General features: G+C 38.4%; 1 protein-coding gene across 4 annotated transcripts; it reads right to left on the bottom strand.

The window, feature by feature from the left end:
* Positions 1-246: 246 nt before the first annotated feature.
* Positions 247-17,651, bottom strand: si:dkey-239i20.4. 4 transcript variants are annotated; one of them, XM_017688682.2, is made up of 11 exons: positions 17,492-17,651; positions 17,256-17,310; positions 11,349-11,417; positions 9,924-10,056; positions 7,641-7,829; positions 6,740-6,899; positions 5,128-5,270; positions 3,791-3,990; positions 1,947-2,302; positions 1,334-1,406; positions 247-1,195 (listed from the first exon to the last, which is right to left on the bottom strand). In XM_017688682.2, the coding sequence occupies exons 4-11, from the start codon at positions 10,053-10,055 to the stop codon at positions 838-840; spliced, it is 1,611 nt and encodes a 536-aa protein (XP_017544171.1). In that variant the 5' UTR covers position 10,056; positions 11,349-11,417; positions 17,256-17,310; positions 17,492-17,651; the 3' UTR covers positions 247-837. The 4 variants fall into 4 exon arrangements, with proteins under 4 accessions (XP_017544171.1, XP_017544194.1, XP_017544179.1 ...); XM_017688705.2 differs by lacking the exons at positions 17,256-17,310; positions 17,492-17,651 and adding an exon at positions 13,211-13,731; XM_017688690.2 differs by lacking the exons at positions 17,256-17,310; positions 17,492-17,651 and adding an exon at positions 12,695-13,161.
* Between the last annotated feature and the right edge of the window lie 831 nt (positions 17,652-18,482).

Raw genomic sequence — 18,482 nt, 5'->3', positions numbered from 1 at the left:
GGGGCCTTGCAAGACCATGACCCGTCTCTGTTCATGATCTTACCTTAGGATGCCCTTCTACCTAGATTGCATCTGGAAACAATGCCTATCAGTAAAGATTATGGATTATCTTTATAGCAGTTGTAACTGAGCTGATAAGGTAGCTGTTAGTCTTTCGCCCAAAGTGTGGGATGTTTTTCTCCAGAAGCACCACATATTTATCTCAAACATTTATGTTTGTTATAATATATTTAGTAAAAACAGCCCTACATTTACACAAAGAAGTTTATTTTCTCCAAATATAAATTTACAAAATATTTTTCAGAACTGGAGATTGAAATAAAGTAAATTTCAGAACTGTTTACTCTTCTTATAACAGGGATGCTAATCAACATGATAAACGCAGCCTGTCCAAAATCTTCAGTATTATTTAGGAGCAATGTGCAACAATATATAATCCATGGCTGCTGTCAGAACAAAATATTATATCTTCGAATGTCAGTTTGAATGTAAGTCAATGGAACCAGACTTTATTCCCAGGAATTCTGTGCCATTTCTTTTGATCCATTCATCATGAAATTTACATGCAATGTAAAAAAAACAACAGCCATTTTCAAATTAAGTCAGAAATGAAAAACATGCAAAAAAAACAAAAACCAAAAACAAAACAAAACAAAAAAAACAAACAAAAAACAAATACAAAAAAGGAGCTACAAATTTTTCTTTTCCCTCAACAGCAACGATATTCTAACTGAAGTACTAAAGAGAGTCCTGTTCCACCGACTTACATCACACTTCATTTCACCATGATGCAGCACTATTAGCAGATGTCAAAGAGGCCATCTATGAGACCTGATTCTAAAAGAACCTTGGAATTTGTCTTTGAAATGCAATGACAGCAAAAATGATCACAGCCCATCCCATCAGACCCAGCCAGCGGGTTAGGCCAGAGGATTTGGGCTCCGGAATGGGGTGTGTGTTCAGGGGCTGGACCACACGCTCCCACTGGGTGAAGATAGCCTGGCGAGCCCCCTCCCAGCGGCCTGGCCCACACAGTCGATACTGATATGGGGTTGTGGGACCAAACATAACCTTCCAACCCAGACCAGGATCCGTTAAGAACAGCCAAAGGAGGCTGGGACGCGCACACACTTCCTGTGCGATGGAATCTATGTAAGGGATATAGTCCTCCTCAAGAACAGTAATCTTGGAATTTCTATGAAAGTTCAAGAGACAAGGGAAAACAGTGAGTTAAAGTGTTAAAAACAGGAAACACCTGAGAGGTAATCAGAGAACAAAACTACAGTCTGGAGAAAATAGTACTGACAAAGGAAGATTTGAGGAATGTAGTTACCTAGCCGTTTTTGTTTTTATTTCTTTTTTAATAATCTCACACATTGTTGCCAAAGAAGGTAAATGGTTCAGCCCTAGAGAAGAAGACAGAACATTGTTTTCTCAACAGAAAATAATATTGAGAAACAGATAAGACAGTCAATTAGAATAATATTCAATAAAGTATGTGCTCACTTCTTTGAGAATAAGTTTTTAAATGAAAGGTTGTGTTCAAAATGCATTTAACACTTTCATAATGTTTTCTTGATATATATACTGTTGAGAGAGGACTTTACACATACAATAAATATAAGTGCTGTATTATGAATTAAAATCACCTGTATTAGAGAAATAAAAATCAATGCTTCAGCACTTGTTCTTTTTAAAAATCTTTATATCCAAAATCATTACAAATTGATAAACAGCATTTTGGAATGAAACACGTCAATTCTAAAAAAAGTAGATTTTTAAAATTTCTTATAGAAAAATACATATTCACTACTTTGTAAATAGTTGCATTCTATATGCTACACACAGTATATAGTCTATGTTTTTTTAAACAATAATCATAAATTATAAAATCACTACACGCTTTGAAAAAAGGCCCAAACTTTTTCTGCCTCATTCTAGAATACCTGCAAAGACTCTAGTGGCCCATCGTGCCTGCATCTCCTCCACAGGCATTAAAGGTCCCTTGGGGTATACTAGCCCAAAGATAGCCAGTGTTGGATGCTCTAGGGACACAGGGAAGACTCTTTTGAAGAAGGTCAGTTCCCCCTCAGAACTGTTAGTTATGGAAGGTGGTAAAAATGGGAAGGTGGCTTTGTATCCTGTACAGAATACCACCGCATCAACCCCTTCCTCTATTGCTCCATTATCGAATACAACAGTTGAGCCACGGAACTCTTGTATATTCGGTTTCACCTGCAGGGCCCCCTGGAGGATACGTACTGGCAGGTCATCATTAATGACAAGTGGTCGGTCCAGAATCCTGCAACAGAGAGACGTGAGGTGAAAAAGGACGGCTTCAGCGACATGTCAATGAATGGAAGCAGCAAACATTATGCTTCATCACATGCTTTGATCCACTGTGGAGGTTTTTTTTTATTAAATTTACATTGTAGTATTATGTTGTCTGTGAAACACTTGTCACTGAACACATCATTGAGGGCTGCAGTGACATAATGAACCATGCATGTAACACAAAAATGATGTAACTAGATTGGTGTGAATGTAGCATTAGGAGTCATGAGCCTCATTGCAACCTAGGTCTCATGTGTGTACAGGGGGTTATATAAACAATCGGCAAGGAAGCCAATTATAAAGCACAGCCCAAAACCTACTACATCCCTAACTACATCCCAAGTAATACTTTTTTACAACATGACGACTGTTCTCCACCCCACAGTTGTGTGTAATTCTATTCGAATTTAATGGAACATTCTAAGTAATTCTATTCGAATATAATGGAACGTTAATTTAATGTTTAGCAACATGCAAAATATGCTTGATTTGTGATTAACTACCCAAAACTATTACCAACTATTACTTTGTAGAGGAGAGTAATATGACAAAACTTTTACTTGAAGAGATTTTCATGATTACAAAATACTTTTTCTAAACTTTTATAAGTTGGAATAGACAAAATAGAACCTGTAGTGCCATACATACTGTATAAAAATACAGTAATACTACTACTACTACTGCTGCTACTACTACTACTAATAATAATAATAGCAAAACCTATGACTACAATGATTTTTATTCAATATTTTACATGCTGCACTGCACTAAATCCAATTAAACATGCCTACTTGCAACTCACTTTGCAATGAAACATGTAATCAGTGTTCTGAGGTCTTCCACAATATGCTCAGAAAAGAGTGACATAATTTATCACACTAACAATAAATTATCATATTGCCCAATATGATTTCTTAAATTTGTTCTTGAGACAGAAAAGGTCTTTGTCCAATTCATGACTAAATGTATCTCCTAAACTGCAATAATACATTGTTTAAAGGCGGAATAATATAAATGTATAAATAATAAAAAAAAAATCACACCTTAAAATCACATAATTTTAGCATCTTAAAAAATTAATGTTTTATTTGATTCACATTTTATTCTTTTCAGTTGGCGTAATTTACTATAAAGTTTGGTCAGTAGAGGAAGCTGTGCACTTGTCAGACTCCACCTATGAGCAAAGCCTTTAGCTCAAGAGCCAAGTAGTTCGATTATTGGCTCCCTACCGAAACATCTGTATGAATAAGGATATGCTTCATAGAAATTATATGTAAATGAGAAAGGCTGGTGCTTGATTTCACACACTGAAGCTGTTTCATCACTTGTGCTCAAATCTCGTTTCCACATCATACAAAGTTTCACGTTTTCACTTTGGTGAATAAGCACCAGTACCTCCATCACTGACCAAAGTTCTATAAAATTAATAAAGCAATTAATTTACGTTCCACTGTACCTGTAGCTGGGCTGCAGTCCATATAGCCTGTGGTCATATTTCTGGTTGTAAGCTCTCTCCAATACCCAGTTAAGCAATGCTCGTGGAAGCAGTTGGGCAAGCATGAAAGCTGCACGTCTAAGCAACATCATGTCCATGGGCAGGCCACTGCTGCCCATACGACCCACCACCCACACTCCTTCACGGATGCTCAAGAAAGTCTCAGAGAAAAGAGAAGGATGAGAAATTGGTTTCATTGATTCATTGATTCATTCATTGATTCATTCATTGATTTAATTGATTCCACATCTAGCAGGTCAGGGTGGGGAACTGTGGGCTGTTGCCCAGCTCTGTTTGGTGATTAATTAACTGATTAGTTTAATCAGGTGTCCTTCACAGCAGCAAACTGTGGGAATCTGGCCCTCCTTGACTGGAACTCCCCACCCTTGCAACAGCTATTGGTCAGCCTGTAAATACAGTCAAGTGCAGAAGCGGTGCCCCTGATGAAATTTTTTTGAGGAGATTTTTTTAAAAAAAGAAAAGTGCAAAAGTCATAGCACAGTTATATTTGCAATATGTTAAACCCAGAAAATAGAAAATAGATCTGTTCCCTGTAGATGATAGGTTAGCTCATTTCCACTTAGACAGTGAACTAAACATTGACCAGAAGAGGTCAAATCTTACAAACGTATGATACACGACAGCACTGGCAAACTACTGAACACAATGAAACTTAAATGGTTAGTTAACTTAAATGGTTAACTAAAAAGAAACTACAGATGGATCAGGCGTCTATAGAAAATCATCAATAGAGGTCTCAACTATGGTTGACTATAAAGCAGAGTATGTAAACTAGCAGATTACAAACTGCACGGGGTAAAAATATATTAAAGCATTGTAATTTATTTGATCATCTATAATAATGTAATCAAAAATCTGGGGGAGGAGTTAAAGGGCCAAACACGTTGAGTTGCGCAATAGCGTCAAGTTTAGGCCGATTGGGCTCATGCCGCGCACTGAGTAGTTGGAGGGACTACTACCTATTGACCAAGTTTCCTGCCTGTAGGACTTACGGTTTGGTCTGGGTGATTTGTTTAATCAGAGATAAATAATAAGAAAAACTCCAACAAAAACAATAGGGTCCTACGCACTTGTGTGCTTGGACCTTAAAAAAAGCTCTAATTATGTTTGTATATTCGATGTGCATGCGTTTTTAATAATGTAAAAACCTAATCTAATAAAATAGTAGTGAAATCTGAGATTTCCAGATGCACTGAATAATTTCCTAAAGAATCAAAGTGAATCAATGTTAGCAACAAACACTCCAACTCTGTTCTGTTTCAAGGCAGTGAACTTACTTTCTCCGCTACTCTGCTGATCTCAACAGCGATGTCTCCTCCAGAGTTGCCAATGCCAACAATCACCACTCTTTTTCCACGGAACTCATCAGGATCCTTATATTCCCAGCTATGGGAGCATTTCCCTTGGAAAGTGTCTATGCCTGCAACAGAAATTGAGCAGGAAAGCTGGTTTGGAAATGTCAGGCCATAACCTGTAAGACACTTTACAGGTGATCCGCCATTGTGGCAGGGTAGTTCTACACTGTACACACAAACTGTGCACCGGCTGTTTGAATCTTCCTTTCCTACCTGCTTTCTTTGATTTTCTTTTATGGGGTGAAGGGACTTAAATTTATCTGCAGAGCTGACGGCTCTACATGAAAGATCAGAGCAAAATCGAGGAAAGGTTTGTTCAGATATTCAGATGCAGATGTAGTTAAACAGCACATAGGAAGTATCGCAGTAAGAGTAAACATCAAGCTCAGGTTAATTTTATACTCTAGTAGTATAGTTTAAAGGAATAAAACCGCCAGCATCATATAGTGGATTTAGCAAGTTTGGAATCTCTTCACAAACACCTCATGGGTGCCAGAACATAATTGCTACACCATGCAAGATGAAACAGAAAATAAGAAGCTGGTGCAAAATAAACCAAACCTCAGCTCCTTGGTGAGGTATGAACTGAAACCACTGATCAACAAAGCCTATTTTTTTCTTTAAAAATGTGCTGTTTTCTAGCTAAAGGGTACAAACAGTAGAAGAAAAACTGAAAAATGTCATTTCCATTTTTCAGTTTTGACATAATTTGAAAATACCTGTCACCCTTTACATAGTTTGTAAATTTCATGATGAATGTTCTAAAAGAAAAGACCCACAATGACCTGGAAAAAAACCTCAGTTTCCATTGACTTACATTAAAGGTAAAGTATGTTATTTTTTCCTTCTCTTGTAAAGTTATTTTGGAGATATGTGGTTTTCTCCCGACAACAGCGATATGCTAGTTTGGCTGGTGACCAGCATATTAACTTCCTTTGCTGCTGACCAGCGGAGGTGTGAATTTAAGCCTTGTGTGATCTAATGTGCATTTTTGTAATGGTTAATATTGTAGAGCAAAGTAATAGTGTGATTAGTTTGCTAACTAGTAACGATAATAAAAGATTGTATGACCCTTCTCTCTAATTAAACATGCCACTGTCTGAGTGAATAACACCATATCTGCCTGCGGCTGAGTGAAATACTGCAGTAAGCAAGTTGTCAGTAAGTTATCTTGAGTGAGTTAGACCTGCCAGTGACTGAGCGGAGTAACCATTTGTCAACTGTACATGAGCTTCAAGTGACTGAAAATTCACTCAAAAGAACAGACTAGGAAGAAACTAGCTAGAAAAAGTCTGTGAATGAAAGAGGAGGTAACGTTACCAGATAGATCAGTACTCCCAAGTTTTGTTTGGGAGGTTGTGGATCCAGATCATTAGATAGTTACTTAGCATCCCTCTGGAGTTGGTTAAGAGACACACATTGCCACAGCAACCTCTTTAAGCTCTCACAGTGTATGTGAGTATTTGCAGCACGGAAACAAAGGACAAACCCTGCCAATACGGTGGACTGATGAAGAGTGAAGGCATGATCATACCAGGAAAGTTAGGTGTGACTGGATGTGTGAAGTTTCCAGAACACACAGACACAGCATCAAACACGTGTGTTTCCTTGTAGCCATCGCTGCTCTCAGTTACTACCTCCCACTGACCAGACTGAGAGAAGTCATGCCTCTGCCTCACACTGCGCACTGTGGTCTGAAACACACACACACACACACACACACACACACACACACACACACACACACAAAAATCTCCCTATATTTAAAATCTGGAAGAATTCTGGCATAGTTTCTAGAGAAACCGGACATTTTTGACTTAGTCATTCATCAAAAACCTCACTGTCAAAAAGATGAGTCATTCTACCAATGCATTACAGACATTTATATATATATATATATATATATATATATATATATATATATATTTTTTTTTTTTTTTTTTTTTTCTTTTGGTAATGTACATGAAAAACTGAAATTCATGGGAGTGACTTCACAGATGCTGAACAATTTATTTGGATAATGAAACTGGTTCCAAGATTTTTTGTCATAAAATACTGTTACAAAAAGGAAGGGCATTTCAAATACATCATGTATACATATCCCAAATGAAGGAAGAATAATTCAGAAGTCACACGTCACAGAAGTGCTGTAACTCATGAAATATTAAGTCATTTAAAAAAAAAAAAAAAAAAGGACTGCAATACTTGTAATTTTCTACACACAGTGTGACTAACAAAAGTGCTGTTGTGATGTTGTTCAGTTTTAATAGATGTTTTACACTTGAATTACACATCAATCTTACCCCGCTTACCACTGCATTGGTAGGATGACTCCAATCAGCTTGCTTGCACAAATAATACAGATGTATATGCAAATAAAAACAAAACAACCTTCATCAATGTAAACAGTTGTTTGAAAACACCAAGATGACAACCTGGAAGTGAATGTGTTTGAGCAGATCAAAGTGATCTGCGTAGAGTCTGAAGTACTGCAGCAGCTGGGAGTGGCTCATGTAGTTTGGGTAGTGTGCTGGCATGGGAAAATCGCTGAAACACATCATCTCTTTGGAGGTGTTTACCATCAGTGAGCGGTAAATGCTGGAGCGCTCAGCCTCTGGTTTCTCCTGCACATGTAATGAAGCACAACAACACAGGACTGATAAGTCTGTGTTAAAAATAATGAAAATTATGCATATTCTTTGATTACAGGTGCTCTCTGAGATTCTGAATCAAGTGGTGTCTATGTCACTTGGAGGTTTGGAGACATTTTACACCCCTCACATTTCAGATCCAGCTGTAACAACTAATATAACCAAGGGTGCTTAGAATATGGCATCATTTTTAGTGGCATAACACTCATATATTAAGTTCCTCTGTGATCTTGGAAAATCATCTACTATCTTCAAGGTTTAAGGAGTTGAGATATAAACAAAGCCATTTTGATCATTTTGATGTGAAATTGTTTATTTGTAGAGATACCTATGATTTGTTTACAGTGATGGTGATATATATATATATATATATATATATAAGATTAAAATCACCACAAAGGTTTGTACTGTAAAACAGTGACTCCGACATCAGGTTGAGTATCAATAAGCATTTCGTGTAATAACTTTCTGTGAGGGAGCTTTTAGAGGGAGATGTCTGGTTCCTATCAACACCACTGGGAACTATTCTGATTCAGTAAGTTTCTCTGGAACAAAGCATTTCACACCAAATCACTCTTAATGATACTGTTGATATTTTAACCATTGAATTGTGCAGAGGCTTTAAAGAGCCATTTTGAGCAAATTTTGCTCAAAAAATTGGCTTTTTTGTGCATCAGTGTACTCTCAAATATGTCATACCACTGGGAATCCAAGGAGGCCCAAAAAATCTGAACTGCTAATCTTAGACAGCACTAATTACTCTTACCTCAGTCATCAATTCTGTCTTGACATAGCACAAAGACAAGCCAGAGACAAGGTTTTTATTCTTTCAGCCAGAGAAAAAGAGACAAACTGAGGTAAGTTATCTAGGTAGCTAAGCACCTACCTTGCTAACTTTAGCTATTAGCTGGTTATCCTGTTCATGTATTGAATCATTTCTGTCATTCAGTTCATTCAATCTGTCCATTGTGGTGATGATTTAAAGACAGTGACCACAATTACACAGCTTAAGTAAGATATTTGGATTCCTAGGAGTAACGTTCTGTCTGCTAGTGAAAAAAAAACTCCAATGCAGGTGAAGTTTTTTTTTTTTTAAAAAGTTCCCCACCTTCAAGATAAATCTTTAAAAAAAGGGGGGTAATCTAATCTTTAAACTAGGAAGCCTTGCTGTAGAGACTATCGCAGCGCTACTGTAGGAGTAGGCATGTTTTCCTGTGCGTCCATTTAACATGACTGAATCTGACATCATAAACATCGCGTGACTCCACCCTTACTCTCGTGCTCCAACCAGCGCTCCAGTTCCCCAGAGTACTGATCAGTAACACCTGTTCTTCTTTGATTTGTTTATTTGAAAGCCTGGGCTTGTAAATAGTCTTATCTACAGAGCTACTGAGCGTTATTTCTGATTGTTCATTCCTGTTCTGACTGGTTATGTTTGTGTTTTTGTCTTTTCTGGATGTGACCACTGCTTGTGACTTGACTGCGATTGTGGATGCTGTTTTCACTAGTAAAGCCTCTCATTTACTTCTGTGCCACTCTGTCACATTACAACCATACTTTTCTTTAAGTTAAATGATTTCTTGTGTTTTTTGTGATTCTACAAATAGACCAACTCTATGCTATGCTTGACCACACCAATCTTCCATGAAATAGTAAAGTTACTGTCTTAGGCCTCTCTGAATTACCCATGCTGTATTCATTGGGTTTGGTTGAGGTGTTGTGTGAGAGAAGCGAATGGAATATGGTTTACATCTTTATGTTCAACAAATCATTGTCATCATGCCTCACCGGTTATCATTCTGATTATTATGCAGGATGGTACAGTAACTGCTTAGTTAGCTGAGGATCCAAGCAAACATTTTAATTATTCTGTCAATATATAATAAGTATAGCTCACTTCTTCACAGTGCTGTAGATCCTTCCCTGTTTTTTTTGAAGGTGTGTTAAATATTTTCTGGATCTCAAAGGGCAGGTTGGTCTGTGGTTCTCTGGCCTACACGCTTTCATCATTCATGTCCTCTATGTGTCTTTTTTCCATAGCCACATTACTCCAGCAGAGCATCCCACCTTAAATCTCCAGAGTCCTCCGATGTCATCACTGCTTTCAAAACACACTGGCTCCAGCCCTTCATCCAGGCAGCATTTAATGCAGACCAGTCCAGCGTTGCCTGCTCCGATCACAGCCACCCGTCGAGCCATACTGAAGATTTAACAACCGAACACAACTTAGTGCTTATAGACTGTTGCTGATAACATGTGATAACATGTAATCTCCATGTTGAAGTGAGATTAAACAATATTTGATGTTTATGAGCTCCTTGGGGAATGCTGGAAATTTGTATATTTTTGGTTATAAAAATCAATGAAATATGTGCAAAATCATTTGTGTCTACATAAATAACAGTTTGTGCTTTTTGTGTAAAGTTGAATCAGAAAGGTAAAAACTATCACATAGTGAAATAGCCTAAAACACCATTTATTAATGCACCACATCTAAGGACTGCAAAAAAAGTTAAAATTACATTGCAAATTTTACATGTACAGTATCTCACAAACCCCTCACATTTCTGGAAATATTTTATTATATCTTATATTATATCTTTTCATGGGACGACACTATAGAAATGAAACTTGGATATAACAGTCAGTGTACAGCTCATGTAGCAGTACAGATTTACTGACCTCTGAAAAGAACTCAACACACAACCATTAATGTCTAAATAGCTGGCAACACAAGTGAGTCCACCTCACAGTGAACATGTCCAAATTGTGCTCAAAGTGTCAATATTTTGTGTGACCACCATTATAATCTCGCACTGCCTTAACCCCCTTGGGCATGGCATTCACCAGAGCTGCCCAGGATGCTACTGGAATCCTCTTCCACACCTCCATGATTACATCACTGAGCCGGTGGATGTTACACACCTTGCACTGCTCCTCCTTCCTCTTGAGGATGCCCCACAGGTGCTCAATTGGGTTTAGGTCTGGAGACATACTTGGCCAGTCCATCACCTTTACCTTCAGCAAGGCAGTTCTCATCTTGGAGGTGGGTTTGGGGTCGTTATCGAGTTGGAAAACTGCCATGCAGCGCAAGGGAGGGGATCATGCTCTGCTTCAGAATGTCACAGTACATGGAGGAATTCATGTTTTCCTCAATGAACCACAGCACCCCAGTGCCGGGAGCACTCATGCAATTCCAGACAATGATGCTACCACCACCATGCTTGACAACAACACAACTGGGCATAATTTGGACATGTTCACTGTGAGGTATCCTTACTTGTGCTGCCAGCTATTTAGACATTAATGGCTGTGTGTTCTTTTCAGAGGACAATAAATCTATACTGCTATTCAAGCTGTACACTGAATACTTAAAGTTATATCCAAGTTTCAATTCTATAGTGTTGTCCCATGAAAAGATATATTTGCAGAAATGTAAGGGGCATACTCATTTTTGTGAGATACTGTATGTTATGTGTTGTGTACACTTACCCGGGAGTCTATTTGAATGGTGGTGTTGGGTGTTTCCTCTTCTAAGGGTCAGTAGGATCCACGGTAATCCTGATAGCAGGTAGCACACAAGTAGAATTTGTTTAAAAAAAACGTTAAAAACAAAAACAAAAAAGGCCAGGAAAAAAAGTTAGAAATCAGGATAAAGCTAGCTGAAAGCACTTACAGGTTATAATGTTTTCTGAAATATGGTGTCAACGTATATAAGTGTATTCTCTAGTGAGTCAGTCTTTAAGCACTGTGAGAAAGTGTAAGGGGGTTCCCTGGTTGTTCCTGGGAAGCTGAACAAATTAACCTGAATAAATTTAAACACATTTAAATTTGAAGTACTTGTAGGATTTATGCAAATTTTTTTTTACATAACATATGTAACGTTATGGAGTTTTCATGTTCTCCCCGTGTCTGCGTCGGTTTCCTCTGGGTTCTCCGGTTTCCTCCCACAGTCCAAAGACATGCAGTCAGGCCGATTGGACATGCTAAATTGCCCCTGGGTGTGAGTGTGTGAGTGACTGTCTGTGTCTGTCTGTCTGCCCTGCGATGGACTGGCGACCTGTCCAGGGTGTATCCTGCCTTCTGCCCGATGACTGCTGGGATAGGCTACGACACCCCCCAATTTTGTTTAGAAACAAAATTAAGGTGGCACAGATTTTAAAGTGGAACTGCAATTAACCTAGCACTAAATTTAAGGTGGCACAGAATTTAGGATGGAACGGTCTTTAAGCTAGCACTAAATTTAAGGTGGAACTTCAGCTAACATAGCACAAAATTAAAGGAGGCACAGATTTTAAGATGGAACTTTTTGTGAGGTGGCAGAGAACTTAAGGTGGAACTTCAAATAACATTGCACTAAATTTAAGGTGGCACAGAACCTAAGGTGGAACTGCACTTAGGTAGCATTGAATTTTAAGGTGGAACTTCTTTTAAAGTAGTACCGAGTTTACATTGACAATGAATTGGGTGAAAAATTGCATGATAATCTATAATTCCATCCCTTGTTTCTCCCATAGACTCCAATTCATTTTCGCCACCACTCAAACTCTATTACCTTTTTCATCGACAGTCCACTAAAACGCATGTACTCAGTCAGGGCAGGTCCCCAAGCTCTAAGCCACAACCACACTGACCCGCACTCATCTGTTTGTCGTTTTATTCCTGCCTCAGGAAAAAATATTCCTCCTCATCAAAAATACTACTCGTGTTAAAACTCCGAGGCTGAATTTATCTTATTTTTTCGCAGATTATAGTTTGAATATTCCCGTTCCACCTTAAATGGTGCAGCAGCTTTGACTAACCAGCACAAACATTAGCAAACAAGACAAAACACACACCTGTTATTTCGGTAAAACAGCAAAAATAAGATAGTCACTCAGCTGTTAAGCGTTAGTGAAACCTCCTCATATCAGGCCTTTGAATCCTCCATGAAGCTGAAGTCAGCTTGTTTTTCTCCGGCTGCTTGTTCGACTGCTGCACCATTTAAGGTGGAACGGGAAAAGTCGAACAAAAAGCTGGCGAACGTCTTTTCAAATCAAGCTGAAAGGAGGGATCTATCGTGTTTCAGTGAGCACCAGTTGAGGAACAGACAACTGCATGGAAACCTGTTGATTTTGTTCTGACTTGTTTTCATTCCCTCTCAGTCTGAACAGGGAAATGTTTACTGCCAAAACCCGCTTAAGGAGGCTGCCAGTCTAAAGACGTGAATTCAGCGCGCAGTAGCTTTAGCTCACATGTAGCAACATTCATATTTCAACTCTTTGACGACCTCGTAATTCAGCGGATCCAGTGATACTGGAGAGAAGAATGTTCACAGGACTAAACTTATCGGGTTCTGAGCGTTTTTATCTAACCCAGGAGGCGATAGAGGCGCTAGAAGAAGATCATCGGCTGCCCACTGCCCTGCCTGGAGGACCTGTTCAGCTCCCACTGCCTCAGCAGGGCAGCCACCATCCTGAAGGACACATTTCACCCGGGACATCATCTGTTCGACCTGCTGCCCTCTGGTAAACGCTTTAGGTCCATCCCATCCTGAACAGACTTAAAAACGGCTTTTACCCCAGAGCCGTACGGGAACTCAACACTTCCAAACACGCACTGATAAGGACTTTCAATAGAGCTCAGTACAAGTGACTGAACACCACTTCAACTCTGTACTGGCACTGACTTCATAGGACACTGTACACTGTTCCAGTGTTCCACTCCACCTCTGCTCTCTTTATCATTCACTGCACTATTTGTTCTGGAGTGTGCAATATATATTCTTTCTGTGCAATAATTCTTAAAATGTGCAATATCTTATAACTCTATAAGCTATTCAGGAATGTGCAATAACTAACTGCTATCTCACTTGCCTGTTGTCTATTGTCTGTTTAGAATATATAGTTTTATAGTCCTTTTTCTTTATATTTAAGATTTTTATACTATTTTTCTTAAATCTGCACTTTATATATTTTTGCCTTATGTTAAATTATTTTGTGTGTAGAAAGTGCCGTTGGATTGCTGCTCAATTTCATTGTACACTGTGCAATGACAATAAAGGCATCTCATCTTATTTTATCTTACCCTATTCATCCTGGCCATAGAGAAATGGGGCTTAGACCCGGAGTTCCTAATATGGGCATAAGAACATGGCGCAGACTACAAAATGACGACACGACTGCAGCGGTCTATAGCGCATGCGCACTGCCTCCTAATAAGATTTAGTGGAGAAAGCTAACAGGTCTTGTACAATTTAATTAAATCAATTTTGGATTTATTCAAATTGGGTTGCTTCTAATGAATATAAATAAGTATATTTTTATGTTTTTAAATACATTTTATGTAACATATTTGCTTAATGTTTATGATGGCCAAATCATTTTTTGAGTGTAGGCTACTGCTAGAGCTGGAGGGCAGCGACTGCTGGATGTTTGCTGTGGGGTTAACAGAGTCGCCTTAAACAACCCGAGCTTAAACAATGTTTTGACTTTTGTTGTCAAGACTGTAACTTGCATGTTTGTATGTTTGCGCTTCAATAAACAACTATGGAGCTTATTTGGAGGTGTCCCAGCAGTTACTTGCAGTGAACCCATCCTTCACACCCACAGCATCACTCAACCTTACACATTCCATTTGAATAGCAACAGCAATTTCCCATGAGTCAATATTAATATGATAACATGAGCTGCCTGGAAAGAGATAACATTTCGTTTATTTTGTATTTGATAGACTAGATAGACCATAAATAGACAATAGACTATTTAAGAATAATTGGTCCATCTAATATTTACATCTGCAGTGGATAGTTGCATTTTTATTTGGGCCACCTGGAGCCCCCTGGGCACTGGCCTCAATGGCTCTGTCAGTAACCCATCACTGCTTAGGCTCTGTTCTTCACTTTTTGGGTCTAAAGTGCCAAAGCTCCAAAGTGTGAGGTAAGAGCAAGAACAAAGAAGTACAGATGCTGTCATCAATATAACAAAATGAAATTGCACACAGGGAATTAGTTGAAGTTACTTTAATGGTAAAAGTAAAATCAGTAAAGATCATATATATGGATAATTTACTGAATTGGTTCAAAGTCATAAGTCAGACCTGAACACATATTTTGAGTTTCTCATGAGTCAAAAGCAGCAATAAAAACTTTTAAAAACTATTTATCTTTGTAGTAAGTTAGCGATAACAAAGCCCACCCATTCAGAGGGAAGATATGATTGGTCAGTTGTTACTGTCATTGAAATTGGTCTCTCACTGAATTACTGTTGCTTGGCCCTCTATACATTTATAGCTGGACCACCAAACACCAACATTCTTTCCAGCAAGACAAAGAGCTTCTTAAACCCTTCACATTCCGATATAAACTGAACAGACAGGTTTGAAATATATGTTTACTTAAATTTGTATTTGTTTAAATGTTGATCGTCAAAATGTGATCAGATGAAACTAGAACTGCTCAGCTGTACTTAAAAACATAAGATAACTACATAGCTTTTCTTGGGGTAGCATAACTTAGGCATTAGACTTCACCCAACTCCACCTCTTAGTTTAGTGACACAACAAGACAGTATGGTTTTCACTTGATCTCCACACTACCTAGGATCTTTCCATCAGACAGTCCCAGCAGGCCTTTTCTCCTCTTGGATGTCCAGTTATGGACAGTTAAGTCATCACTTAGATTCAAATAACATCCTGGGTGTTAATGCTTAGCACACTGCACCCCTGCCAATCTCCTGAAGCTACTCAGGTCACTGTGCTTGTAAACGTTTAATAAAATGTTAATAAATATATCATTTGAACTTCAAAAAGTAATGTAGTAACATGTGGTGCAATGGTCAAAAAATTCACCCCTACATCAGGAGATTGTGTTTTGGAACTCAGCGACCAGCGGGATTGTGCAGTAGAGTCCTAGCTCGTGGAGAAACAAGGGAAAAAAAGTAATTCCATTTTTTTTACTGAACTGAGAAAGCAGACATTGGCTACATGTGAGCTGGGTGAACTCTGGTGTCCTCAAGTTGAGTTAACTCAAGAAAAGTTGTGTAATCAGTTGGCTTATAACTTAAGTTGAGTTGACTTGTCTTTGTTAATGTATAGTCATTTTAAAGAACTCAAAATTTGGCTGCATTTTCTACAAAAATACAAATATCAGATTGGATACAGTATCAACAGGTATTCTGTTCGTATGGTGGCATGCCCTGCATCATAAGGAGAAAAGAACACTCCAAGCAATGCTGCGACAAGGTGACTGTTTTTTAAATTTTAAATAAAACATACATGACCTATTGACCAGAGTTTGCCCAGAAGGCTTGTAGATGACTCTGAAGGTAGCTTGAAGAATGTTCTATGGTCTGATGAGACAAATCAAGTTATTTGGGCATCAGGCCAAATGCCATATCACCATTATCATCATCATCATCATCAAAACACCCCAATATGAAGCATGGTGGTGGCAGTATCTAGCTGTGGGGATGCCCTAGACGACTTTTGAGGATAGGCTATAATGCAGGGAAGCAATAGAACAAAATACAGGGAAAAATCCTGGAGGAAAACCTCAGGCAATCTGCAAGATGAGCCTGGGGAGAAGAATTGATCTTCTAGCATAACAGTGACCCGAAGCATTCAGGCAAATACTAGTTTTGCAAAGAGGAATAGAGAAAAATGGTTTTGCCCAAATGTACAAAGCTCATAGGGACTTATCCACATCAGCTCAAGACTGTGAATGCAGATTTAAGTGCATCTACTAAATACTGACTTGACAAACCATATCTGCACGCATGTTGGACCAGAACCACATATTTGCCCTGATACACAGACCTTAAGAAGCAAACCATTAAAAATGACCCTAGTTGTTCAAATAGAAACACAATGGGGACTTTTGCATGTGAAGAAGCAAGAGAAAAAGGTTCCGCCTGCTTGCAACAGCTTCCAAAGACACTGTGAGGAATTCCTCCCTTTTTGCTTAGTGTTGCATTGTGGAACAGTAGTGTCCATTAACAACAATCAAAAACTCACTTATTCTAAATATTCAGGCAGTATTTTTAAAATATATTTAACAATTGCACTTGTGAATATCACTGCTATTGGGACAAAACCTTTTATCCCCATTTTTGTTGTTTTTCAGTCTTTACACTGTGTGTAGATTTCATGAAGAATGGATCAATAGAAATGACCCAAAAAAGTCTGGTTCCATTGACTTTTACCATTATGTTACCATTTTTGGTTTTGTTCCAACAACAGCGATATACTATGCTATATATACAAAAGCAGTATTAGTTTTTAGTATACAAATGGAAAACAAAAAAAAGTAACTTGTAACAAAATTGCTCAGTCTTTTGCCTGCAAATCAACAGAATTTGCCTACATTTGCAGACTGTACTAAAGAAGTACTGATTTGTAAGTAACAGAGGTGACAGTTCTTACCTTATGACAATCAGAGGCCTTCAGTATCTTCTGCCAAAAACTGTGAACTGTGAACCTGTTGCATAATCAAAGCAACTGTAAGACCTATGATCTTAACAGAGGAAGAAGTAGGTAAGAAATGAAATGCAGGCGGATCAGCTATCATTACTTAATCTGAACTTTGGCTAAAGTGACTAGCACACATAAGTAGTCCACTTTCAACTCTTTGACAGTTGTGTTTACTCTGCTGATATCACCTCTCCTGGCTTTCATGTGCTGCAGCAGCCCTCTGATAAACCACACCACAATCGCTCTTTCTCTTGGTTTTGGACTGTAACTGTTCCTCTTCACAAACAGCTTTAGAAATGGTTAGCTTCCAAAACTGCTGCTGAGAGAGAAACTAACAGCATAAGGAGGCAGATGAAGTAAATGGGGTGTGGTTAGCTCTACAGAAAGAATAGCTATAGTTACCCATTGATAGGTCAAGTTGACACGTCTGCCGAAGAATTCAAAGCAATGGTACTAAATACAGGCAACACATTGTTTGGTCTTATTTTACTTGGCCTTAGGTCACAGGTGTCCAGTCTTATCTGCAAAAGGCCAGTGTGGCTACAGGATTTCATTCCATACCAACAATACAAGCAGTAGCATGTTAGACTCCACTTGTTTAATCAATTGGACAGTCTTCAAAGAACTCATTCTGGATTAAACAGCATTGCTGGATTAAAAAAAACCTGCACCAATACTGGCCCCCTGCAGCAAAACTGACCCACCTGTCTGCGACCAGCTGTGCACATTCTAGTGCCTTTCCTGCTTTCCAGGAAACAACTTTACACACCCATTTAAAGCAATAATGCTGTTAATAAGCTTAGTTACATGTATAATACAGCTTTCTTAAGGCAGTGGACAACGGACCATTAAAGGGTTTTTAGGAAACCAAACTATTCTTTTACAGCATCACACAAAGAATCCTTTTCGGCTAGTTATTTTCAGAGCACACTGTAACTACAGTATTGTAGGATTACTGTCAGACTACAAAGCAACTTTACAGGAGAAAAAACATTAACGCTCAATGCAAGTTAATGTAACATGATTTGATTCTGAGTCATTTTGTAGCAGGTCTATTAGTCCATTAATCATGGACATTTTTCACAGTGTAAACAGCAAACAAACGATGTGAAAAAAATACAAAAGTTCAGCAAAAATACAAGGATACAAGATTTTATTCTGACAATGACAATATGTTAA

The sequence above is a fragment of the Pygocentrus nattereri genome, chromosome 4 (genome assembly GCF_015220715.1).
Source record: "Pygocentrus nattereri isolate fPygNat1 chromosome 4, fPygNat1.pri, whole genome shotgun sequence".
Lineage (NCBI taxonomy): Eukaryota > Metazoa > Chordata > Actinopteri > Characiformes > Serrasalmidae > Pygocentrus > Pygocentrus nattereri.
Note: the sequence above shows the minus strand (reverse complement) of the source record. Positions and strands in the feature narration are given on the sequence as shown.

Excerpts from the sequence above, each read along its gene's own strand:
- si:dkey-239i20.4 (XM_017688682.2), bottom strand. The coding sequence starts at position 10,055 with ATGGCTCGACGGGTGGCTGTGATCGGAGCAGGCAACGCTGGACTGGTC. Across the intron at positions 6,900-7,640 it reads TCAAACACATTCACTTCCAG|ACCACAGTGCGCAGTGTGAG; the intron begins GTTGTCATCTTG and ends TGTGTGTTTCAG. Across the intron at positions 1,407-1,946 it reads GGCCACTAGAGTCTTTGCAG|GGCTGAACCATTTACCTTCT; the intron begins GTATTCTAGAAT and ends CTTCTTCTCTAG.